We start from the raw sequence: 27,180 nt of genomic DNA on the forward strand, positions 1-27,180 counted from the left end.
CCTGCCTCTGCCTCCCGAGTGCTGGGATTAAAGGCGTGCGCCACCACCGCCCGGCTTGATATAATGTTCTTAAGAAATTCTGAGGCCTTCAACATACTTCCTATAGTAGGAGAGAAGGCCTGCTTTTGGTCCCAGCTGCCCTATTAGCTTAACCCTTGAAATAATCACACAGAAACTGCATTCATTTAAACACTGCCTGACCCATTATCTCTAGCCTCTTATTGGCTAACTCTCACATATTAGTTTAACCCATCTCCATTAATGTGTATAGCCATTTGAATGTGGCTTACCGGCATGAGTCTAACCAGTGTCCATCTTGGGCAGGAGAACCATGGTGTCTGCCACACTGCCCTTCCCAGCATTCAGTTCATCTACTCCACCTATCTAAGTTCTACCCTATCAAAAGGCCAAGGCAGTTTCTTTATTCAACCAATGAAAGCAACACATAGACAAAAAAACCTCCTACACCAACTTCCAATCAGTAATCAATCAATTTCTGCATTGCCTAGTGCTAGAGGACCTTGTAGACCCATATGGGATCAGATGTGTGTTATGTATATGGGTCAGAGCCTATTCCTGATTATATCTTGAACCTGTATGAATAATGAAGTCAATTCTGTATCATCTGGTATAAATTCAGTGGTTTCAATATGTAAGACAACTCTTTCTGCATGTTGTGAATCAGTAATTATAATAAGAAGTTCTTAAAAATCCCTTAGCACCATGAGAATAGCATAATTCTGTTTTTTGGAAAGAATTATAAGGGCTTTCTTCCATCTTACTTAAATCTTCTGATTTGTAACCTGCCATTCCTGGTTTATTTGCATCAGTATAGAATGTAAAGGCTCCAGTTATTGGTGTGTTCCAATAAAATGCAGGGAAGGACCCAAGTAGTTCCCTTTATAAAGTTAATTTTATTACTTTTGGGATAATTGCTATTAAAAAAATAACATAAGCTTTCTGCCAGGGTTCATTGTCTTCCCATATTTTTTTATTTCATCAGTATTGAAAGGCACTATAATCTCTGCTGGGTCTATCTATACCTGCTAGTTGACAAAGTCTCAATTTTTCTTTTATAATTAATTCAGAAACTTTTTGACATAAGTTTTTAATTTTTTACTTGGTTTATGTGGCTAAAAGATCCATTCTAAGATAATATCTTCCTTTGGCATTAAAATTCCTGTAGGGGAAATTCTGGAAGGCAATATGACTAAAATGCATTTAAGATTTAGATTCACTCTGTCCACATGTGCCTCCTGTAAGTTTTCTTCAATGATAATCAATTCCTTTTCTGCTTCAGCTGTTAATTCTCTGGGACTAATTTGTCACCATCTAAGGTTTTGTTTAAATAAACTATTAGATCAGGAATTTTCTCAATAGCTGGTCATAAACTGGAAATGTCTCCTAACAATCTTTGTAAGTCATTCAAAGTCCACAATCATTCTCTCCTAATTTGTGCCTTTTGCGTTCTAATTTTCTGTAAACCTATTTTATAACCTAGGTCATTGACAGAATCTCTTCTCTGTGTTTTTTCAGGAGCAATTTCTAATCCCCATTTTGGTAAAACTTTCTTTACTTCCTTCAAAAATTCTTTCTAAAGTATTTATGTTTGAATCAGATAGCAAAATGCCTTCCATGTAATGATAATTTATATATTTAGGAATTTTTTTTTACATATTATTTCCAATGGCTGAAGATAGCCTTGAGAATAAACATCATGTACTATATTCATATATGAAAATTGTCAAGGAACAAAATTAATAAAAAGAAAATATGTTGGCTTTGCAAAAAAAATAAATAAAATATACATTTCAATTAAAAAAAAAGGATTGGCACAGGATGGGACTATTGAGCCTTACCTGTGGAAGGATAGTCCACTGGTATCTCCTAGTAGATTGAGAATTATTATAAGTAGGCACTGTGAAGGCAAATTTTTCTGTCCTTTTCTTGTAAAGGTATAGTGAAAAATCAATCTTTTAAATCAATAACCACATTGGGTGCCAATTTGTTGGAGAAAACTGCTTATTTGTTCCTGCCTGATTGGCCCCACAATAATCACACCGAAACTAGATATTTAAATCACTGCTTGTCCCATTAGCTCTAATTTCATATTGGCTAACACTTGTATCTTAATTTAACCCATTTCAATTAATCTGTGTATTGTCATTTTGCTGTGGCTTAACAGCAAAGTTTCAGCAAGTCTGTTTCCAATGGCAGCTCCATGACTTCTTCTTGACTCTGCCTTCTTTCTTACAGCATTCAGTTTAGTTTTCCCTAGTTATCTAAGTTCTGCCCTATCAACACGCTTAAGTTATTTCTTTATTCACCAACAGCATTCACAGCATACAGAGGGGAAACCCACATCATATTCCCTAATTTTTCTCTTACTAGGTTCAGTGTTTCTGGTTTAATGCTGAGATTTTTGGTCAACTTGTACTTGAGTTTTATGCAGAGTGATGAATATGGATCTATTTACATTCTTCTACATGCAGACATTCCATTAGACTAGCACTATTTGTTGAAGATGCTTTCTTTTTTTCCCTTGTATATTTCTGGTTTCTGTATAAAAAAAAATCAGGTGTCCATAGAAGTATAGTTTTTTTCTGGTTTCTAGATACAATTCCATTGATAAATCTGTCTTTTATTATGCCAGTACCATTTGATTTTTATTACTACAGCTCTGTAGTACAGCTTGAAATCAGGGATGGTACCTGGGGGAACTCTGAAGAAGAGAGAAAAGATTGTAGAATTCAGAGAGGTAGAGGATGCTGCAAGAGCAGGGCTCATAGGATCAACTAAGCAGGACTCATAGGGGCTCACAGAGACTGAAGAGACAAACACGGACCCTATGTGGGTCTGTGCTAGATCCTCCACTTACATGCATGGTTGTGCAGCTTGATGTTTTTATGGGACTCCTAACAGTGGGAGTAGGGATTGGAGGGTGTGTTTCTGACTCTTTTGTCTGCTTTTGGGACCCTTTTCCTCCAATTGAGTTGCCTTGTCTGGCCTTGATATGAGGGTTTGGGCCTACTCTTATTGTAACTTGTGAAGCCATATTCAGCTGGTAATCCTGGGAGTCATGCTCTTTTCTGAAGGGAAATGGAGGAGAAGTGGATCTGGGGAAGAGGAGAGGTGGGGGATGGTTCAGAAGAGTAGAGGGATGAGAAACTAAGGTTGTGATGTAATGAATGAAAGAAGAATTAAAAAATGGAGTCAAAGAAGCTTCCCTGGGTTCTTGTTTGTAGTGATGTCTGACAGCATGCATTGTAACTTCTGTAACATGAGGGCCAGGCTTATTGGGGTTTCTGTCCTGTCCAGTACCCCACGGCCAGCAAGCCCCAAAGAAAATCACACAGAGATCTCCATAAGATTATAAACTGATTGGCCCATTAGCTCAGGCTTCTTATTAGCTCTTGTAGCTTATATTAACCCATTGTTCTTATCTATGTTAGCTACATGTCTTGGTACCTTTCACAGCAGGGCAGGTCACATGTTGCTTTTTCGGTGGTTTGGGCTGGACTGGCAGAGGGAACTTCCTGCTTCTCAGAATACTCCTGTTCTCTTTGCTCTACCTCTACTTCCTGTCTGGTTTTCCTGCCTATACTACCTGCCTGGCCAATCAGCATTTATTTAAAACATTATTGACAGAATACAGACAATTCTCCCACACCAATGCACCAAGGTGGACATTTGCTGTGACCATTTTGTGACTGTATTTCCTCTTCTTCTTCTCTGGGCATTTTCATTACCTCTAGTGTCCACTTTCATCCTTGTCACAGCCATGACTGTGGTTGTTTAGGGGTTATAGCACATTTAGCTGTCTTTAATAACACCATACGCCTTAGCTTACAGCAGTGCAATTCACCTTGGTGTCTTCTGTGTGTTGATTTTATTTGTATATTTATCATATATTCCACAGTAAGTACTTAACTGTTCTTTTTGCTTTAAATAGTTACTTTTTAAAAATTGACCACAATATCTTTTATATTTGCCCACATATTTAATATTTTGTTTATTCTTCATTGTTTGAAAATATTTCAGTTTCTGTGTTTTTTAATTTTCTTTTTCTACTGTGTAACTAAGTCTTGGGAGAAATTCAATTTACCTACTGATTAGAATCATAGAGTGACTTGGCCTTTAAGGGTATTTAGGAGGGAATCATAAGGAATATGTCACTGGAATTTTTTTTACATCATTTGAAAATCTTAATTCCTGAACTTCAACATGAAAGAACATTGCGAAGGTAGGGGTAACTTTTGCAGGGTAGCTGGCAGCTCTGAGAGAGCTGAGTATTCCGTGCATGCATTTGTTGTCTATCGGTGAATGAAAAGCCCACTGACACAGCGGCAGACAGTGATGAGAACATTTTTATCTTAAATATGTACAAGTTTTATTTGTTAATCATAACAATACACTTGAAAAAAATTAAGTGAGGTTTTTAAGATACAGGTTTAGAATTATAAAAAGCAGGCTGGATGGAGGCTTCACCAGCACGTTTATTATCACACATTAGTCATTCTCAAACTCTTACTGCAAGTGTCACTTTAAGCTCCCAATAATCACCCAAAGGTGGCTGAAAATGCAGACTCTCCCCCAGGAGAGCACCATGTGATTAGGAGGTGTGCCTGTGACCCAGAGGGACAAGGAAGCTAAAGGACCAAAGCAACAGGGGAACCCATTGTTTCAATTCCTTTGTTCAAATGAGACATGGAAGCCTGAAGACATCAGCAGCCTAACAGAAAACCTTTAAGTCAGTTCAGTCTGTGCTCAGGCTGCTCATCTTTAACTAGAGTGTCACAAACCTGCTCTTTCTCGCCCTCAGAACTCCTGGATTTTTCTCCTTGTGGGTCAGTTAGTATTTTATGACTGAGATACAATACTTGAAAGATACAACTGAGAAGGAACTGTCCTTCCCATTCCCTCATCAGGCCGCTGAGGGAACAGGTATTGTTTGCATTTTAAGTTGTCTGGCATGGTGCTAAAAGCTCCTTTACAGAAATACCATAGTCTACATAGAGTCACTGGATATTCCAGATGACATCTTAAAGAGCCTGAGTTTACTCACAAATTCTAAGTGAGACAATAATCCACTTTTAACTAATCACCTCTTCCAAAAACGTTGTTTTATGAAACAATGTGCACAACATCATACCAATTTTACATAACTTTGAAGAATTTGCATTTCAGGAAGTGATAGTTTTTTTTACTTCATCTTGAGGTCAATAGTTCTCTAGAGATTAGCTAAATATGTTCTCTGTTTTAAAACAAAACCAGAGAAGATGGCTCTTATGTGTCATGACAAGAACAGAGTGGACTATCTCCCAGGTGAAGCTGCCCTTCTCTTCTCTTCTCTTCTCTTCTCTTCTCTTCTCTTCTCTTCTCTTCTCTTCTCTTCTCTTCTCTTCTCTTCTCTTCTCTTCTCTTCTCTTCTTCCTCTTCTCTTCTTTCTCTTCTTTCTCTTCTTTCTCTTCTCTTCTCTTCCCTTCTCTTTTCTCTTTTCTTTCCTTTTCTTTTTTAATTTAAATAACTTTTTTTCATTTATTTTACATACCAATGAATTTCTGCTCCCTCCTCTTCTCCTGTACTCTCCCCTTTCCTATTTACCTCCTTTCCTATCCACTCCTCCCAGGAACAAGTCTCCCAGAGTTTGTGCAGAGCACAATGCATCAAGTTGAGGCAGGACTGAGCTCCTCTCCTTATGTCAAGGCAGGGCCAGGCAATCTTGCAAGGGGAACAGGATACCAAAAGTCTGAAGCTGTCCTTTTCTACTCCAGAGTTCACACCATGAACATTCAGGTATGGAATCCCATGATATAGTGTGCAATTTATGAACAAACATAATTTTATAAATATATTCTAACTCTGAGCCATATTTGTTACTCCAAAGATTACTAAAATAAAAATCCCTATTATTTTTGCTTGCTTGAAATACCTATAAATGACTTATAATTCCAAAATCAAAACAGAATAAAAAGCAAATAAAACAAAATAAAATAAAACAGAGCTTTTTGATGCTTATCAAGTTGTGCCCAGATAGCTGCGACCTCTCCCATGTATGATCATATTCTTGTCTAAGCAAGTTTGCCCCCAACTCTGCATGTTCCTATGACAAGTGGAATTTTCAAAACAATGAACAGGAAGTTGGATTTCTACTGATTTTGAAAGTCAAAGTTTTCCTGAACCAGGACCACAGGGGAGGGGGGCAAACCTTTGTAACCAGACAGATTCATCAAACCTAACGCATTTCTGTAGCCAGTGAATGTGAGCTGAAGAAAGTGGGACTCCTTTTCAAGTTGAGAACACAGAATGGGTGGATAAAAGATGAGAGGAAGGATTAGAGAAGGCAAGCAGGTTTTTCTTGCTCTGTCAATTTGCATCCAAAGTAGATCAAAGGAGATGACTGGCATATGTTGCCAAGCACTGTGAGAACATGCTCATTTCCGCTGAGCCCTGAACATCAGGGGAGCTATCCCAGATTCTTTATTTCTGTGTGCTCTGCTGGGTTGCTGTAGTGTAAGTATTTCTTTACAGATAGGGTCTATGTATCCATATGGTACAGGCTACTATTTTTTCTTTGTAAAGACACAAACTACGACACACTCTACAAACTCACTGTCTTTTTTAATGAACTCATCTGATATTGTTAAAAGTTAAAATCATGGTTTTCTCTTAGAGTTTTTGGGCTCAATGTTTCTAGTGATTCTTATTCAATCTGAGTTTGGATTTGAAATTTGGGTAGTTCTATTTTAGTTGTTTAAGAGTTAACCCCTTCTATTTTTATTTTTTAAGAGCCTTTGTAAGGTACTTATATTAAATTTGTCACATAATTTTCTGGGTTATTAAGATGACCTACAGAGTGTTCTGTGGTGATGGAATTATTATGCTAGAAATATTAAAAATTGCATTGTGCAAGGTACTACATGCTAGCTGTTATGTTCAAATCTGCAAAGTCCCTTAAAAGCCAATAAAGAGACAGAGTACTGTATGTAAAAGCAAAGAGCCTTTATTTTATGTTAGTTTGCAAACTTGGTCTCTCTGCATGTCTAGCATATTAGAATAAACAAAGAGCCTCGAGCTCACTTAGAGTTGGGTTTTTATAGTAATAAAGGTGGGGATAAGGGGTTTCTGAGGTTCAGGACCACTTATTGGCTGACATTTGTCTAGGGGTGTCCTGATGAGTGTGTGCTCACAGGTGGTCCTATCTACAGTGAGCAGCTGGAATGCTAGGCATTTCCTTCTGATGGTCTGCTCCTGGGTGGTGCTCGGGTAATCTCAGTTTGTCCTTCTTTCTGCAACCAGGTATTGCTTCAGGGTACATATTAACTAGTGAGATAAGAAAATGTACTAATTTTGCTTAATGTGACTTCATTTAATTTGTATGTGGCTACAGCTGGCTAATGATTATTACATTGGACAATACAGATCTCTAGGGATCTCTTTCCAGGGCTGCTGAAAAGTAAATTATATTAATATATTCCTAATTTATCTTTGCTAATAATATTCCTTTGCATTGTGGTATTTTAAATTTTCTTTGTGTTGGATGCTTGGCTCAATGGTAGAGAACTTATCTAGTATGTAAGGCCTTGAGTTGAATTTTTATACTACAATAAACAAAAAATTCATAAAGTTTTCTTATTATTAAAATAAAATAAGTATGTATCTGCATACCATCCCAGTTTAGCATAGCTGAGTCTGTTTTAAATATCTCCTTCCATATGATTAATATATTTCTACCTTATATTCATTATGTATGATTAACCTCTTGCAATTGAAAATACAGTAAAGAAATATAAGTTGAAAAAAAATCATTATTTTATTGATAATATTTTCTATAAAATCACAAAATTTAGAAGCATATGAAGATCCCCCAGAAAGAAGTGTAGGTGTTTTTAGTAATCAGTTTAATGCATACTTTCCTTTAACTCATTTAAGAACAGATCATGAACAGACAGATGTTAGTTTAAAATAAACAGCCCCTCATCTTTTCACTGAACATTTTTTTCAGAGAATGCTTATATGTGTATATAGAAAGAAAATGGAGACATTCTGCTTTAACCACTACATTCTCAGTGATGATTCTGAGATGGGAAAGCAAAGCAAAGCAAAGCAAGAGAGACTGTTGTTTCCAGGTCTCGATTAACTACAGCACCTCTGCTAACTTCCCAGAAGCATGGTAGAGCTACAGCCTTAAGGAGAAGACATTCTGCCAAAGAAGAGGATGCTGTTAGTCTTGTTTTGCTTGATGAAGAATAGGAAAGGGTGATCAGCAGCGAAATCTTCAGTTATTGATGCTGATGTTAAAGACACTTCTACCCCCGTGGCAGCTGCAGCTTCTGTCCCCTCTTCATTTACTTCCACAAAGGACTTGTGTAAAACTTTAGACACCACGAGATCTTGATTGTCACTGATGCCTGAGAAGTCGGCGTTCTCTGCACTGAAAGCATCCACCATCCCCATGTGTTCCAGTGGAGCCGGGAGGTCATACTTCTCTTCCACTTTGAATCGAGGTAAGGATAAATACAGCTCTATCATGTTCATATACTGTGGGCTTGTCCACTGTATTAACTTATCAGTGGTGAGATTATCTTCAAGCTATAAAAATGGAAGAAAAGAAAAAGCTGTGATTCACTAAAAGCCTATAACTCACATGAGCAATGAATTAAAGGAAACTTTTAGCAATAAATATTATGAATGCTGTATTGTATAAATACAACACATACTGATTATTTAGTATAGATATTATTGATCTAGATAATTTAAAATTAGATATTATTATTAATAAAATTCAAAAACAAGATCATCATTTTGTATAGATGATTGTTTATGCTATCAGCCACCTATGTTACTTTTAATAGATGTATCTTTATATTTTTCTGACATCATTACCATCTATAGTTATTATATAATACTCTAAGTTTTACTTTTTATTCAAAATATTCACATTTTTATTCAAAATATTCATAAACATTCTCTACATTGTGATTTATTTCTTTCAGCAAAATTTGACTTGTTCCCTATTATTGTCATGAAGTTGATATTTAATGTGTATAGCTCGACTTAATTACTAATTAAACAATTCTTCAGTGTGTTTCAGGTTGTAATACAGGATGAAACACAATATCTTCTTTAAAAATTTTTATTATTTTCATGTTTAATTATTTTCATTAGTGCCTTGTTTAAATTTGATAGCTCAGGAAGAAATTAGAAAGCAGAAGGAAGAGTAGGAGACACAAGCTTCACCTTCTTCAGACCATCGATTTCATTTGGTAGAAGGATAAACATGCTCAGCTCTTTGCCTTTGTATGGTATTTCCACAATCTTGGCCTGCACATCCTCCAGTCTGTTAAAGTTAAACTCGTTTTTTTGTATCATCATCTGGACAGATTTACTAGTATTCTGTAACAAATCAATGCATCAAACACATTCAAAGGAGACATAAGACAGCATAGGCAATATTGTTGCGATACCAAACACATCAACATCCTCTGAAGAGATAATTCTTACATTTTGTGAAGTCTAAACCAAAGTTTCTTTAGTTGTCCTTAGTTAAACAAAGTTACAAGAAAAAAAAAAACCAAGACTTGTTTTATTTTGTACTTTCCATGGTATCACTTTCATTTGAATTGAATTATATACACATCACTATATGACATTATATAAACAAACTGAAAACAGTACCTTATTAAGCCAAAATTTTCCTTCTGTAGTATGCTTTTCATCAAATTTGTGATCCCATTGTCCTTTGAAATACACTGCACTCACGAGAACCAGCGCAGTGCTACTGCTCAGGCTCCCATTTGGAAATAAGTCTTTGATTTTTCCTGCCAGGGAAAGAACAAAATGCCTATCACCAAAGTAGAAGGAACTTGTCTGGAGGATGCTCTGTAAGAGTTCACCATTGGTCACTTATCGCTTGTTCACCCAAGTCATTAATTGAGGGACTCATTGACTTGTTTGTGAGACACAGCCTTCCCCTCGGTGCCTTGTAATTTACTTGGGATGGACAGCTCTTGTCATAGGGAAGGCATTTAGGCTTTCTATCTGGGTGATTATGGCCAACTCACAGTGAATACTGACAAGCTGTTTTGATCCATTCTACCAACTTGTCTTTGTTCCTTCCTCTCTCTGTAACCTACTTTTTTTTTTTTTCAATTTAAGGATTACTACCCAAAGTCTTATTCTACCCAAGGCCTGATTGTTCTTTTACACAAATGAGAAGAACTCTATTGTCTGAAGTGCATTCCCGGTAATGCCAAACACTACACAAGGTGTGTCCTGTTCACTTTGATGTTGGATTTCCTGAAAGCTTGACCTACCAAGAGAGTGAGCTATGGGATAGGTGTCTACAGAGACGAAGCTTTGTTGAGATTTCTGCCCTAGCTGCTGAAGACAGCATGAGAAATCCTTTCAGGAGCTCAAGGTGCAGACATGCTCTGAGAGGAGAAGTAAAAGAGAAAGGGACTTCTTCCAACATTTTCTCTTAGCTTTTCGGAATTGGCTGTGACTTAAAAAATTGATATATCAAAACATGTCTGGGTGGAGTCTTCAGATTGTCTAAAATACCACTAACTAAATGAATGTAAATGATTCTCCTGTGGCCTCTGGTAGGCTTTCTGCTAATTTCTCCATACTTTATCCTGGCTCACTTCACATTTATGGAGACCATCCCATCATCCCTGGTACTTTCTCCAGTGACCCTCCAATACAGTACCATTTGTTTGTCTTTCTACCCAGGAATTAATCTTCTTTTCGCTTTCTCCTGCAGCATGTACAAAATCAAGTGATTCCACATTGGCTTGGTAAAATTTCCTAATGTCTTCCAAAAATTCCTTTGATATGTGAAGGAACCAAAAAGAATTAAGAACAATTTAGATATAATTTAGATTTCATTATTTATGATACTACTATAATCTGATAGCAGACCCTGACCATATCTGCTATTTTATGAACACACAGATTTTTTTTTGACTAAGGTAATAATATATAGAACACAGTAAGAATGTCAGTGAAGGTCAATACTTTATGGTAAAGGAAGACAGAAAAGATTTCGTAGTGATGAGAGAGCTGACTTATTCCTGAGCTAGCCTACCACTAAGTTAAACCACAACATTTCTCATTTGATTATATCTTCAGTGCAGGAAATGCTATATTTCCTGGTACCTTCCCAATTCTCTTCAGGGTTTCCCCAAGCCTCCCCATTACAGAAACATTCTATTTCCCAGAAATCTCCTGCTGTACTTTCTGCGACCGAGTCAGCATTGGTTCACTACTAACATCTCATGACGAGATCTGCTGACTTACATTCTTTTTCGTGGGGCTGTACCTGAGCCCATGCTTGCCGCATACAGCACTAGACTCTTGGTCAATGCAGTGGCTTAGAACTGTGACTGTGGGGCTGGTGCTCTCTGGGCAAACGTTGCCTCTCTGAATCTGCCTGGTCTCACTCTTACATATGGCCATTCAGACATGTAAGACCTAGAATGCAGATGAAAGGTATGCAAAGCCTGGTGCAACTTACCTGGAGAAATGGGAACTTCTTTGCTCCATAGATACCATTGGCAGCCTTCAGGTCATAAGCACCATGGGATTTGTTTAGTTGAGTCATAAGCTTTTGAAATTGGTCATGGACATTTTCTGATGTTTCATCCTTCAATGTAAAAGACGGGTATTCATTGAATCACTCTGCTAATGTAAGTACTAAATTCAAAAGAAATAGCCAAACACCTGTAATCTCAAAGACAATTTTTTGAATATTCTCTGATAAGTGTTGCATTTTATCTTAAATATTCCCAGTTTACATTCAACTTCTTCCAGAAATGCTTTTCTTCTTCTTCTTCTTTTTAAAAAAATATTCCAATCTGCTACTTTTGAACTAAATATGCAGTGCTTTCAGGCTGTCGTGACTTAAGTTGTCTGATGTTTGAAATTCTCGGCATCTGTAAGATAGTATGTGCCCACTGTTCATTTAGGGACTGGACTACATGTGAGTAATCTAAGACTGAGTGCAATCTAGATGAAAACAAAGAGGGCCAGAGAATTTAATGACCTCTTTAAAGAGATACTACACAGCCAAATTATGAATCTAAGTATCTTTGAATTAGGATAACTTTCTTTTCCAGCTAAGAGGTTTGCATGGTTAAGATTCTAAACCCATATTGATGTGAAACAATCATTTTCCAAGATGTACTTGAATATGTGACTATTAAATTAAGATAAATTGTAACATTATTGTGATAATGACAATTACTATTGTCTTACAATAACGATAGCTAACATTCATTACACTTTCTTATTTATTGCAGGTCAAAGATTTTTGTGTGTGTTTGCTTGGATATATTGAGTCATATTCCTTTTTAATTCCACTTTACTAGATCGTGGTCTCACGGATTCAGATTGTTTGTGCTTGGCTCGTGTTCTGCATTTGTGAGGTGCAGAGCTAGAGCTGAAGCCCGGGCATTCTACTCTAGATCCAACATTGACCTTCTGTGCTTAAAACAAAATCACATGCTGATAACAGAAAGAAATGTGGCGCTACTCTGTGTTTTTATGTCTTTTGTTTGGAAATTCCCTTACAGATTCATTTTTTAAGTTGTGAAATGCCCATTTAAAATTACAAAGCTTCAAATTAGAAATACAAATGTTCTCTTTAAATCATCGTGTTAGGAATCTGCAGCTCGTGCCCTGGACTCACATGACAGTCTGGAGATTTTTTTGTTGTCTTCTCTGTAGCTCCATTGAATTGAAGAACCTGGAAGAGATAGCAAGTGGGGCAAAAACAGAAAACTTCACTGAAAGTTCTGTCTGAGTCCAATGAAACAAAAACAGAACAAAACCTGGAAAAAAAAAACAGATGAAAAAAATGAAAAAATCCTCTCAACCTTAGTGCAAGAGTTTGTACAAAACACCAAAAGTTGATTTGCCAGGCATGTGAATAATGCCTATTTTGCTTGTTGCCCAGGAAACACCTCAGTTCACCACCTCAGAGTTGAGAAAATCCACAGCTTTCATCAGTGCTTTCCACAGTTTATGCTCACTTCTAGCTGTTGGGCTCATGAAGGCAATCATGCTCACCAGTACCCAAAGGCTGTCCAGGAAGTGCCTGGACCATGTTTGGGAAGGGTGTGTCCCTCCCACAGTTCTGTGCTCATCGCCATGGCAATGACTGTTCAGCATCTTGTTCTTCATCTCAGACCTCTGGCTTTATCATTATCCATCTGCACACTGACAGAGCGATGGAGAGACAAGTTCAAACTGGTCAATGAAATGAAGCTTACACCTACCTTCTCAATTTGCTGTCTAGTGTTTCCTTTGGCTCCAAGCAGGAGCATTCCTAATGCTGTCATGATACTGATCGGGGAGTAGAAGATGTTGTTCTCTGTTTCCCTGAGCTGCCGGTACAGCTCAAGTGTGAATTTCGTAGTTGCTTCAGCAAGCAAATGCATGGTGATCCTAAGGTCCTAGAGCAGCATAAAGTCAGTGAAAGTTTAGAATGACTCACTCAATGGACCTTCACTCTGTAATGAGCATTTCTTAAAGGAAACGACACATCTGCATTATAAGATTCTGGCAAATAAAATTATTAGTATTATTTTTTAAGCCTTCCACAATGGACATATGCTAATCTTCCAATTAGAATTCAACAGTGTCTTTAAGTCTTTTGCAAACAGCTAACAGAGAATCCTTCCTCACCGGCTGTGCTCAGTCTTGGCAGAAAGGTTTTATAATGAATTCCAAGATAAAGATTTCTGTGGCTGGCATCCAGTTAGCTGTCAAAAATCACATCTCAACTTTTCCTTTAAGATGCTGTAGTTGCCAGACACAGTCCTTGCATGTTCGAGAGAATACATATGTTCATTTGAAAATAAATAGTACATACATGTTTACTTGGAAATAATTATTTTTAGATAAATAACAAATTAAGAGAAGGAGGCATTTAATTTTTTTCTTAGTGGATCAAGAGAATTAAAACCGGGAAAAATATCACATACACATGAGATGAAACACATCATTGTTATCAAGTTACCTCAACGGTAATTTATATTGTTTGGCAATCGTGGCTGGAAAGCACTTACTTGTGTCTCTGAAGGAAGACGTGGGCCTCGGAAGGATGCGTCTGTGTGGCTGATGCCGAGATCTCAAATATATAGCCTGTCTTTTTGCCATCCCTCCTCGTCATTTCAGTAGTACTTCAAGTAAATCAACTTCGGATTGCGTAACCAGGTTAGCTTTTCAAGCATGCAAATTTGTGAGAAAAGACTGGCTTAATATCACCCACTCTATTTCCCTTCTCCACAGGACAGAGTCTGGATAGAATTTTAACTGTTGTTAATCACTGACTCATCAGACTTGCACATAGGTACTTTTTTTTTTTTTGTGGCGATGACATTACTTTAAAACTTCAACCTTGCTGTGTTCCTGACCACTCTGTTTTTCCGTGTGACACCCTCTTCAATTATTCCAGGAAAACTACCTTTATTTTAGGTTGCTGAATTGCCTTTAGGGCACACTTTGTATACCAGATAGCTAAAATGCTTACCTTAGCTACTTTTTCTTCATGAAAGATTTATTATTCCTGTTAACTTCTTGAGTAAGTATTCTGTGCAAAAAGGAAAGTAGTTCTAATTCTAGTCTGAGGAAATGCTGAAGATTCTGGAGGGCAGGTTTGTTTTTTTTTTTTTTTTTTTTTTTTGTCTTTTTAAATCTCTCCATGATACTCTGTCTTGCTACTGTCACTTTCTAAGCCCTCTGAAGCCACTCTGGACTTTTCTATTGCTTAAGGAATGCGAGAAAATTATTATTATTATTTTTTTCTGAGAAAGGGTTTCTCTGTAGCTTTGGAACCTGTCCTGGAACTAGCTCTTGTAGACCAGGCTGATCTCGAACTCACAGAGATTTGCCTGCCTCTGGCTCCCGAGTGCTGGGAATAAAGGCCACCTCTGCCCGGCTTATTTATCTTCTTGTACTGATATTTCAGTAAGTGGAAGAGCAGTTGAAACAAATGAGTCCATTTGAATGGCAATTTCCTAAGTTTTATGTAAAAAACCAACAGCAGAGTGAGTGCTGTCTGCCGAAGCAAGTTGTCTTGAGTTGTCGAGAGATGCAACCTCTCCCTCTCACTTCGTTGATAAGACACCTATTTAGCCTCATGATGTCCACATCTAAAGCATGCATGGAATAATCGAAGACAATGAAGTGTATTACTAAGTTATTTATGTGAGATGTCACTGATTATTCAATGTAGATATTTGTAGCTCTAAACTCAAAACAACTCTCATTGTATTCTAAAGAGCCTAATATGTTCTTTTTCAATTTTCATTTGATAGTATGGATTTTTAAATCTACAGAGTTTAATATGTTGTTTTTCAATTTTTCATTTGATTGTATGAATTTTTAAATTTCTCTCTTAAATTCTTTGGCAATGTATTAATTCTTTAAAAATGTTTTATTCAACATCCACATGTTTATGTATTTTCTATCTTTTTCTTGCTGTTGATTTGCAGTTTTACTCAACCATTATTCAACAGAATATAAGAAGGTATTTTAATATGCTTGCATTATGAACACTGACTTTATGACTTCTTTTGGAGGTACTCAATGGGTGCGCAGAATGTGCATCCTGTAGCAATTTCTTTAGATATCTGTTAAGTTTCATGAAGCAGTTCCAAGGCCAGCAGAAGAAATAACAAAGAGTTGAGTTAAAATCAATGAAATGGAAACTCAAAGAACAATAAAAAAGATCAGTGAGATAAAGATTTGGCTCTTTGAAAAGACAAACAAGTTTGACAAGCCCTTTCTAAACTGACCTAAGACAGACAGAAGACTCAATACAATTTCAGTGATTCCGCTGACCTCCGGATGATCACTGGGAATGTTTTAAAAGCTTAATGTCTTAGAATTTCTATTTTGATAAAACACCATAGCCATCAGCAATGTGGGGCAGAAAGGTTTATTTCACTTCCACGTCCATATCACATCATCGAAGGGAGTCATGGCATGGATGCCAACGAGGCAGGTGCCTGGAACCAGGGGCCAATGCAGAGGCTGTGGTGGAGTGCTTCTTACTGTTTTGCCTTTATCCTGGTCCTGCTCTACTTCACAGCTTCTGCTGTTTGGGATCATTATCCCATCTTACTGGCACTTCCAGGTTGCTGGGACCTTCTGCTGCTATTGGACTTCACTTTTACCTGTAGCCTCTCCTGGGATCTCTTCAGGTACTCTGATCCTTACACATGGTCCTGAGCCTCAACTTTTCTCCACAGCCCCTTCAATCATGGCCTTCTGCTGCAACTGAGGCTGTGCCTTCAGACCCATAGCCTTTCCCAGTGCCAAGTCTCAGCTACTGTCCACATACCTTCATGCCTTTAAAACCAGTACCTGCTGAATGATGCTTACATGTTTGGTTGCTAGCAGAAGATGCATTGTTGTCTCTATCTTGGACTGCAGTTTATGTGTGCTGACCCTAAGAAAAAAATAACCAAATTTATGATCCTCAGTGATGCTGGTCTCTTAATCACAGTTAATTCTTCAGCTACAGCTAAGCATACAACACAGTTTTTTTTTTAATACAAAGTATCACCCAAACAGCAAAACTTTACTTACCAGACCCCATCTCTCAGCATTACCATCTAAGTTATTACAATAGCCGATTAAGCTCTGAACACTCAATGATTTTCCAACCCAAGTTCCAAAGTCTTTCAACACTGACATTCCAATACACTGGAAAATTTAGAAGAAATAGGTAAATAACACACACACACACACACACACACACACACACACACACACACACACAACTTGCTAAAATTGAACAAGAAGATTTAAACAACTACCTAAATAGATCAGTTCTAAGCAATGAGATTGGAACAGCAATGTGGAGTTTCTCAGAAAGGAAAATCTTGGGACTTAATGGGCTCACTGATGAACTATATGTTTGTATGTGTGCATGTGTGTGTGTGTGTGTGTGTGTGTGTGTGTGTGTGTGTGTATATATATATATATATATATATATATATATATATATATATATGTTAAAATAACCTCTGCTATTCCAGGAAATAGGAATGTTCCAGGGGTTGAAGAGATGGCTCAGTGCTAAAGAATGCTGGCTATTCTTCCAGAGGACCCGTATTTGATTCTCTTTTCTCACATGGCAGCTCATAACCATCTGTACCTTCCATTTATGGAAATCTGAAACCCTAATCTGAATTCTGTGAGTACTGGGCAAATAGTCAAAGGATCTATACACATAAAATAAAAGTAAAATAAAATAAAAATAGAGAATATTTCAAACTCATTGTATGAAGCCAGTATTAATTACCCTGATATAAAGGCTGGGTAAGGACAAATACACATACACACACGCATACACACACACACACACACACGGTGGAGAGGGAGAGTCTCACAGTAAAAAAGTATACTGCATATTCCATGTAATAATTGTCAAAATTCCAACAGTAGTATTCAAAGAACCAAAAAAAAAAATCCTAAGATTCAAATGGAAGTATAAAAGACTCCATAAAAAAGAAATCATAAGCACAAACCACATCAAACAGAGGGCTGATGTCCAAAATATGCAAAGAACTCAAGAAATTGATCATCAAAAGAACAAATAATCCAATAAAAAATGGAGTACAAACATAAAGAGAGAACTCTCAACAGAAAAATCTAAAATGGCTGAAAGACACTTAAGGAAATGTTCAACATCCTTAGTCATCAGAGAAATGCAAATCAAAATAACTCTGAGATGCCATCTTACACTTGTAAGAATGGCCAAGATAAAAAACACTGATGACAACTTTTGCTGGAGAGGATGTGGGATAAAGGAAACATTCCTACATTGTTGGTGGGAGTGAAAATTGGTACAGCCCCTTTGGACTTCAGCATGGTCATTTCTCAGAAAATTAGGAAACAATCTTCCTCAAAACCCAGCAATACCAGTTTTAGGTATATATCCAAAAATGCCCAATTGTACCATAAGGACATGTGCTCAACTATGGTTACAGCAGAATTGTTTGTCACAGCCAGAATCTGGAAACAACCTAAATGCCCCTAGACTGAAGAATGGATAAGGAAAACGTGGTACATTTACACAATGGAGTACTACACAGCAGAAAAAAATAAAGACATCTTGAAATCCGCAGGCGAATGGATGAATCTAAAAAACATAATTTTGAGTGAAGTAACCCAGGCCCAGAAAGACAATTATCACATGTACTCACTCATAAGTCATTTTTAGACATAAAGCAAAGAAAACCAGCCTACAAACCACAATTCCAGAGAACCTAGACAATAATGAGGACCCTAAGAGAGACATACATGGATCTAATCTACATGGGAAGTAGAAAAGGACAAGATCTTTTGAGCAACTTGGGAGTATGGAGACCATGGGAGAGTGTTGAGGGGAGTGTGGGGAAGAAAAGAGGGTAAATGAGAATAATGTATAGCTAAATAAAATCAATAAAAAATCACAATGGAGATATTGTAATGTTGAAATAGGAGCAGCAGGGCTGGTGGTCCCTGGCACCCGGCCGCCCGCATGGATAGCTTATGCCCCGAAATAATTACACAGAAACTGTATTATTTTAAACACTGCTTGGCCCATTAATTCCAACCTCTTATAGGCTAGCTCTTACATATTGATCTAACCCATTTCTAGTAATCTGTATAGCCCACGAGGTGGCTTACCAGGGAAGATCTTAACTTGCATCTGTGTTGGGTGAAAGAATCATGGCGACTCCTGACTCAGCTTCTTTCTCCCAGCATTCTGTTCTGTCTACTCCACCCACCTAAGGGTAGGCCTATCAAATGGACCTAGGCAGTTTCTTTATTAATTAACCAATGAAAGCAACAGATAGATAAAGACACTCCTACATCATTGTAATACCATATCTTTAAAAATATCAACAGCAAAAACCCAACATGGTACAGGCTTAAAGAGCAGGCATGAAGGCCAACACAATAGAACAGAGGATTCAGAAATAAATGCTTGCAGTAACACCCATTTGAACATTGACAGAGGTGCTAAAGACATACTTGAGGAAAAGATAAGTTCTTTAGCAAATGGTGCCAGGTAAACTGGAGATCCACATGCCCAAGATGTGAACTTGCCTTCTACTCCCCTGTTTGAATGAACAACTCAAGCCAGATTTTATGGGAGAAGCCTGGATTCCCAGCATTGGCGAGTGGAGTTTAGTCCATCTTGGACTACCTGGTGAACTGGAGAACAACCTGTATAATGAGGCCTTTTCTCAAGAAAAATAGTAACTTAACAGGGATAAAAGCCTTTAATACAAGATATAAAGCTTTCAAAATACTAAATGAAATCAGAGAAACTGGGGCTGACTTCCTAAGCAGGAATACAACTGCTCAGAAGGAATAAAAGGAACCGGATAGGACAGAAACAAAAATTCTGAGCAACAAAAGAAATGATTGCTAGAGTGAAGAGACAGCAACAAGACGGGAGGAAATCTTCACCAGCTAATATTGTGATAAGGAATTGATGTTGGAAATATAGTAAGACCTCAAGACTTAAACAACAAAGAAAATAATAATTTAATAATAAATGGAGATATGAATGGGGTATATAGTCCTCAAAAGAGTTATAAATGACCAATAAACATATAATTATGGCCAACATGGAAATGCAAATCAAATTAAAATTAGATTAGTCAGAATGACTGTCTTCCACGAAACAAAAGCAAGTTAATACTGGGCAGGGTTCGGGAAAGAAGAAACACTTGTTTTGGTGGGAGTGTTGGTGGGAATGTAAATCAGCGTGTAGGTCCTTTCAACACCTACACCTCAAATTACCATGTGATCCTGCTTTACTGCTCATGGATATACACATGAGGGAACCAAGGTCAGCTCACAATAGAGATACCTGAATTCCCACCTTTGCCATGGCATTATTTATGGCAGACAAAGAATGCAATCAGTCTGAGTACCTAACAGTTAATGGATAGATAAAGAAAATGGGGTACATATATGTAATGGGTGAATAAATGTTAAGGATAATAAAATTATGTCTGTTTCAGAAACACGTATGGAACTGGAGGTTATCACGTGAAGTAAAATAGACTCAGACAATATGACACATTTTCAGAGAGAGAGAGAGAGACAGAGAGATAGAGACAAAGACAGAGACACACACACAGAGAGAAAGAAAGAGAGAGAGAGAGAGACAGACAGACAGACAGACAGACAGAGAGACAGAGAGAGAAAGAATGTAGGAGGCAGGATTCTTGAGAAAAGAAAGAATAACTCTTGGTGATAGGAGAGTAAATAAAATGTGTCTATGTATAAAATGTTGCAGTAGAATATATTATTTTGTACACTTAATATATAGCTTCATGGTGGAGGTACTGGCTGGAGCCATGCTTATTGACACAACTCTATGGAGTTCCAAGGTCCCTGCCACTACCAAGAAGCATGCTTTAGGCTATTCATAAAAGCCATTTAAGCGTTCGGTGGTGGGACCTTTTAAAAGAGCTGCAAGGCTTTTGCAGCTAAAGCTGAATCAGGAAGCCTCTCTTAAATGAGATGTGCTTGTCTCTAGCAAATAGACCCCACCTGAGAAAACACTGCTAGTAAGAAGCCAGGCTTAGCTCTGCTCTTTTTGTGTCTACAATTACTTCCCAAACTCTATCAGGTTTTAAGCAGATTTAGCTGTCCTCATTGGCAGCATTTGTTGGCTGAGGGTTCCAGATGATGGTGGAAGATACAAAATAATCCCACACTAGTTCAGAATTACGTACAATGAAGGGTTATTTATTTAGGAGAGACTCACAGATTCACTGCCCTAGATCACAGTCCTCTGAATGAACAGGAACAAAGTCTAGCAGGTGGAAGTGAGAGCCAGAAGCAAAGAGAGTGAGCACACACTTTACAGCTGCATTTATAGTATAAGAGACCATGCCCAAGCGGGATGGTATCTTAAAGGCTACCAGCTGAAGGAGCAGAAGGAGCTCCCACAGCACACATGGGTGAGCACAACCATGCATCTACACATATGCTTGTAGGCATACCACACACATGCACACTCACACTCACAAAATATAATAAGTAGGTCATTTCTTAAAAAGTGTTATGGTCTTTCCTACAATAGCTGAATCATATTTTAAAGTTTTAATTTTGAGATTATTATTGCAACTATTTCCCTTCCCTTTCTTTCACCCCCCCCCCACATACTCCTATACACTCTCTTTATAATTCATGGTGTATTTTTTACTAACTGTTATTGCGGGCATATATGTATATGTATAAACACATATGTTCCTAAATATAAACTATCCAGTCTGTATAAAGTTCTCTATATTTTTTTTCAGGTATGACTGGCTCTTACATGGTGAATACCAACTCTCCTGCTCCCACTTTTACCAGTTGCTTTAGTTCTTTGTGTAGGGTTGAGGCCTTATAAACTTACCCCCAAACACATCCTTTCTAATAGAGATTTCTGGTGTCTATACATTTCATCAAAATTTGTTAGTATCATGTGCCTTTTGAAATATCAACAGTGAGAGTGTGGCCTTAGCATGCCACAACACTACAGAAACATATTCACACACACACACACACACACACACACACACACACACACACACACACTTTGAAGAATGTTGATTGGACTTGGGGGACATAAAGAAGAAAGGTAGTAAGGTTTTCAAAATGAAATATTTTATCTTTTTGTTTATTCAAATCCCCAAATATGTTTTCAGATCTCATTTATCAATAAATATGTGTTAAATCCATGAATTGGGGCATGGACTAACAGAGTATACATTAACTAAAGATTAATCCAAAAATGGAAGAAAAAGAGGAGGAAGAGGAAGAAAATGAGGAGGAGGAGAAGGAGGAGGACAAGAAAGAGGAGGAAGAAATTTACCCAAGATGAGGCATTCCACACAGGAAGAATATGGTCTTAACCAAGTAAGTCTCCATCTACAGTTACCAACCACAAGATAAAAATGAGTCTTCCTCTATGAAGCAGGATGAGTTTACCCGAATCCAAGAGAGAAATTGGTCCAACTTTGCCATAGTACAGAAAGACGCAGCTTAGTCTGGAAATGGAGAAAATACTAATAAAATAAAATAAAATAAAAGCTAAAGTAAACTGAGGCTTTGAGGGGTCAATCTATGTTAGAGATAGAATTGGAAGAAATAATACTAATGGTGAATGTTTAGGAGTTTTCATAAATTTAGACAGAGCTGGCTTAGTTGAAATGAGAGTCCACCCCATGTAATTATTCCTTTCCCAGGCTGCTTCTGGGAACCACAGACAGTACTGTGATCCTGACGCTAGCACAGCAGACTCAGGCTCTTTTGTGTATGAAGAACTGCCAATTTGTGTCTACTGCTATTTCACAATATAGCTTCACTTACTTGGTTGTAGGAATCCAGGATTATTAAAAGCTACAGGCGTTGCATGTTCAGGATCATCTTACATTGTGACAAACTGCTAGGTTGGCTAAGAAGTGTTTCCTAGGTAATTTGGAAACTTTCCAGTGAAAGGTGTGGAGTGTTCCCAGCATTGTCTTTTGCAAATCAAATTTACGACTTCCCTCATACAGGGAATGTGCTAAGGCCTGTCTACCAAGAAGTGGCAGAGGTTTTAGGGGCTCTGATAGCACCTTGTCAATTACTGCTGTCATAGGTCTCTCTCCAGACACTGTTTGGGCATGGGTGTAGACCGACTCCAGCCAGATCAGTTAACTTTCTTCTTTATTTCCCTCAGAGGGTAAAGAACATTAGTAAACTGAAAGGGAATTAGAGAATTGTGGCTCTAGGCTGAACCCTGGTAACAAAGGAAAAAACCTGACTCCCAGGACGGTTTTTCACAGTTCTGACACTTTATTTATCTTTATTTTGCGCATAGGTCCTGACTTTCATGCAATCTTTTCCATATATGAGTAACATTGCTACAGGAAAGGTGGAGAAAACATTTCTCTTATCAGTTATGGCAAGACTGCAAATAAAATGATTTTCTTTTACTGATTTCTGCCTTCTAACTTCTTTAGAAATACAGAGAGCTAATGTGGCAGGTTCAGTCCCACATCTAAGTTTCTGCTAACATTTCTACTCACAATGCCGTGGACAGCAGACTTGCAGCGAAATCCAACACCTCATCCTCTCTGACTGACTGTTAATCCTTCCTTGACTTCTCTTGACCCTTTTACTGTCAAGAACTACACTCCTCCTTCTTAAAGCTCTCTTTCATCTTTGATTTATATGAATTTACCTCAGGAACTTTGTTAATGTCTCTCTGTGTCACTGTCCATGTGCCAATTATCCAGGAAACACAATGTCATGTAGCTATTTCCTCAAAGTTGTAACATTCTCTTCTTGGGAAATGATAGAGGTTTGGAAGACTCAGGGAACTAGTAGAATTTTCAAGGCCCAGGAAACTTATGAAATTTACCGGATGTACAAAGCCCTTCCCCAAGGTTACATAATCTTTAAAGTATTCCTGAGGAAAAGAGACTACAAGTTCAGAGCTGACTGCAACCTGATACAGCCTTTTTGAGTCTTCACCCATTCTGGTGTGGACCGTTCAGTGCCTTCACCGTCTCTGAGTTACCCACCTACTGTAACTCCAATAAACTCATTGGTTCACCAATCTAAAATTGGTGGCAAGCGTCTTTATATACTGAACTAATTGTCCACAGAATTATTTTTGCGTCTCATGTAAAAGTGTTGTAAAATAATTGTTTGTATAAAGCACCACATCAGTGGAGGAACACTTCCTAGCCCTTCATTACCTTCATTAGAGCTTTCAGTTGGAAGGGAACACTCACGCACTGTTGATGGAATGCAAATTAGTTCTGTCATTGTGGTAAGCTGTATGGAATTTGCCTACAAATCAAGAAATAAAACTTCCATCTGGCCTGGCATTTTTACTCCTGAGTATATCTTCAGAGGAAGTGCATCAGGATGATGAGGCCTTGGTTATTTTCTGCAGCATTTCATAATACGGAGTCAAAGTACCTGTCTATCAATGGATAAAACAATAAAGAAGATAAATACTGCATAATAGCTATTCAACAGGATACCATCCATCCTGAAAGAACTGAAGTCAGTCACTTGCAACAATATAGACGTGCCTGGAGATGTTAAGTGAAACAGGCCAGGCCCAGAAAGGCAGAGATGCCATGGTCTCACTCCTAAGTGGAATCTGGATAGTCGAGCTCATAGAAACTGAGAGTAGAATGGTGTAGCTGGAGGTCACAGGCTCTGGAGAGCAGGCTGGAGAAGGGGTGGTGAAAATTTGACCAACTGGTGACTACGTTCCAGTCATGTAGAAACAAGAAGCTGGGGTACTAGTGCACAGTGCAGTGACTACAGAATACCATGTAGGGAACTTTTTCAGAAGACAAAAGGAAGAATTTTAAGTGGTTTCAATATACAATCATGATGACTATTTTAGGATGTTGATATATTTAACTTGATATGAGCATTTTATACAGTTCAAATGTATCAAACATTATATCGCACCTCGCTAGTACAAACAACTTTTATGTTTTAGGTAAAGAAATATTAAATTATCAGGCAATAAATTAATAATGTCCAAATTTAAAAAATAGGCAACATCAACATAAAAATCCATAGTTAGAACCATGTCATATCCATTACGGTATTAGACTGTGCCAAATGTAGCCAGTAACAGCAAAATGTGGATGTAACCTCAGGAACCCATGTACTGGGGAGCGGAGTGTAAATTGCTGTAGCAGTTATAAGAATCAATATAAATGCTAAAACAACCACCATATGATTTAGTAACTCCCCTTCTGGAAACCCACAAAGGTTCTGAATGCAGACACTTAAAAATATAAGTGTATTGGGAGGGTGCCGCTTGTTTATCCCTGCTGCCCGGCTAGCTTAGCCCTGAAATAACCACTTAGAAACTATATTATTTAAACCACTGCTTGGCCCACGAGCTCTAACTTCTTATTGGCTAACTCTTACATCTTAATTTAATCCATTTCTATTAATCTGTGTATCACCACGAGGTTGTGGCTTACCAGCAAAGTTCCAGCACATCTATCTCTGGTGGCAGATCCCTGGCGTCTCGCTGAGGCAGTCCTTCTGCCTCCCAGCATTCAGTTCCATCCTCCCTGCCTACCTACGTTTTGCCCTATCAACAGGCCAAGGCAGTCCTTTATTCATTAACCAATAAAAGCAGCACACAGATAGAAGGACCCCCACACCATAAGTGTATACCAGTGTTCACATGCGTGCTATATGTATTTGGAGGACAAATGACCCAGCTGTAGTTTATACACGCTCTGAAAGGAATATTATCCTATCTTAAAAGGAATGAGATAAAACAGGCAGGAATCCTGAAAACATTTTGTTGAGGAAAGTAGGTAGGAAACGAAAAGCTAGTTTTTTACATAACTACATAAATTGGAATCCGGAGTAGGTGGACCCCAGAATGGAAGGAATACAAATGACTGTCATGGCTGAGGGCAGGAGAAGGCGGACACAGTTATTGTTAGAAACTACTAGAGTTTCGGTTTGGGTCAGACAGTGACTTGTTAGGTCTTCTCCAGAGAGCCAGACTGCTACTGTGTAGTCACCATGCCTCCCACTCCATCCTGAATCAGCCCTCCTACTTTCTGGGCATGGCCCTGACCCCATCATACCTCTCCTTAGGCCCTCCAGGGACAGCTTCCATCCCTGCTGTCATCAGACTTAGTAGCCCCAACTTCAGAAAATCTGTTCCTGAACTCACTGCCTTTTCTCTGTTTTTGCTGAGACCAAGAAGATCTTTGAGGGCAATAACAAATATGTAAACAAATGTTTTATACCTTAGATTAAACAATTACTTAATTATGAAAATGAAAACATTAAATGACATTGTTCATTTCTACTTGATAATGGTCTGCAGTATTTTGTAGGCATTCTTAGCACAGCTTCTTTTTTGAAAAATTACCAAGGTGCTAGATGCTTAGTATAGTAAATTAAAACCCTGCAGAATTATATGCGCTGTGGTGGGGTGATGATCTTTCCATGGGTTCCTCTGCTTCTAACTTCCATCACTCATTGCTTATGGTAATGGTGTTTTATCACAGCAGTATTAACCGTAACTAAGACACCTAATGAGTACTTTTATATATACACTAAGAAGTACCAACAGCAGCAGAAAAGCATTTAGTCATTTTACATTTTACACTTAGGGACAGGGGAAACATAGAGAATATTTGGTGGGCTTAAAGATGCTTCCCTTTGCTTAGCAGAGGACCCTTAGTCAACGTACAAACATGCACATCACTGTTAAGCCATAACTTTCATGGTTTCCAGGATGTCATATTAATATTAGATATCACAATATAAAGCATATTCCAAACCTGAAAAATCTCACAATTTTTGAAATTTAAGCCTTTTCAAAGTTCTGTCTTTTAAAACCTCTAAAGCCTCTTTAAAATATCCAAGTGTCTAAAATTCCAAATTCTCTTTAAAAGTTCAAAATCTCTCAACTGCAGTCTCCTATAAAATAAAAAATAGATTAGACTAGTCTGGGACCACCGCGGGAGCCAGTGGGCCCAGACCAGGGACCACTGCGGGAGCAAGCAGGCCCAGATGAGGGACATTTATGGAAACAGGTCTGAAACAGTGACCTAGGACAGAGCAGGCCTAAGACAATGAACTCCACAGGAACAGGTACAAGGGAGCAACCACTGAGAGTGTAGGATGGAACCAGAGACATCTGCAGGTCTGGGCATGAGTCTGGGACCTTTAAGGGAGTGGGAAGGAAACAGAGACCTCTGTGGGTGTGGATGTGAGTGCGGGATCCAAGGGAGTAGGCCAGAACCAGAGACCTCTGTGGGTCTGTGCTAAGTCTGAGACCTTTGAGGGAGTAGGCCTGAGTCAGGACCTCTGTGGGTCTGGGCATAAGTCTGGACCTCTGAGACAGTAGACTGGAACCAGAGACCTCTACCGGTCTGGGTGTGGGTGCTAATCTGGGACTTCTGAGGAGCAAACTGGAGCCAGAGACCTTTCCAGGACCAGGACCAAGCCAGGGACCTCCACAGGAGACGAGGGACATTTATAGAAACAGGTCTGAGCCAGCGACCTAGGCCAAAGCAGGCCTGAGAGAGTGAACGCCACAGAAGCACTTATAAGAGAGTATTTGCTGAGGGAGTAGGTCAGAACCAAAGACTTCTGTGGGTCTTTGACCTCTGA

General features: G+C 38.3%; 1 protein-coding gene across 3 annotated transcripts; it reads right to left on the minus strand.

The window, feature by feature from the left end:
* Nucleotides 1-8,187: 8,187 nt before the first annotated feature.
* Nucleotides 8,188-13,442, minus strand: LOC101994747 (serpin B4). Of its 3 annotated transcripts, none has more exons than XM_013354313.1 (7): nt 13,281-13,442; nt 12,692-12,748; nt 11,519-11,647; nt 10,712-10,829; nt 9,679-9,821; nt 9,241-9,333; nt 8,188-8,592 (listed from the first exon to the last, which is right to left on the minus strand). In XM_013354313.1, exons 1-7 carry the CDS (start codon nt 13,440-13,442, stop codon nt 8,188-8,190), a joined length of 1,107 nt encoding a protein of 368 aa, XP_013209767.1. The 3 variants fall into 3 exon arrangements, with proteins under 3 accessions (XP_013209767.1, XP_005368788.1, XP_026645853.1); XM_005368731.1 differs by having other exon boundaries at nt 9,241-9,396; XM_026790052.1 differs by lacking the exons at nt 11,519-11,647; nt 12,692-12,748 and having other exon boundaries at nt 9,241-9,396.
* Nucleotides 13,443-27,180: the final 13,738 nt, after the last annotated feature.

The sequence above is a fragment of the Microtus ochrogaster genome, unplaced genomic scaffold (genome assembly GCF_000317375.1).
Source record: "Microtus ochrogaster isolate Prairie Vole_2 unplaced genomic scaffold, MicOch1.0 UNK39, whole genome shotgun sequence".
In the NCBI taxonomy this organism is placed as follows: domain Eukaryota; kingdom Metazoa; phylum Chordata; class Mammalia; order Rodentia; family Cricetidae; genus Microtus; species Microtus ochrogaster.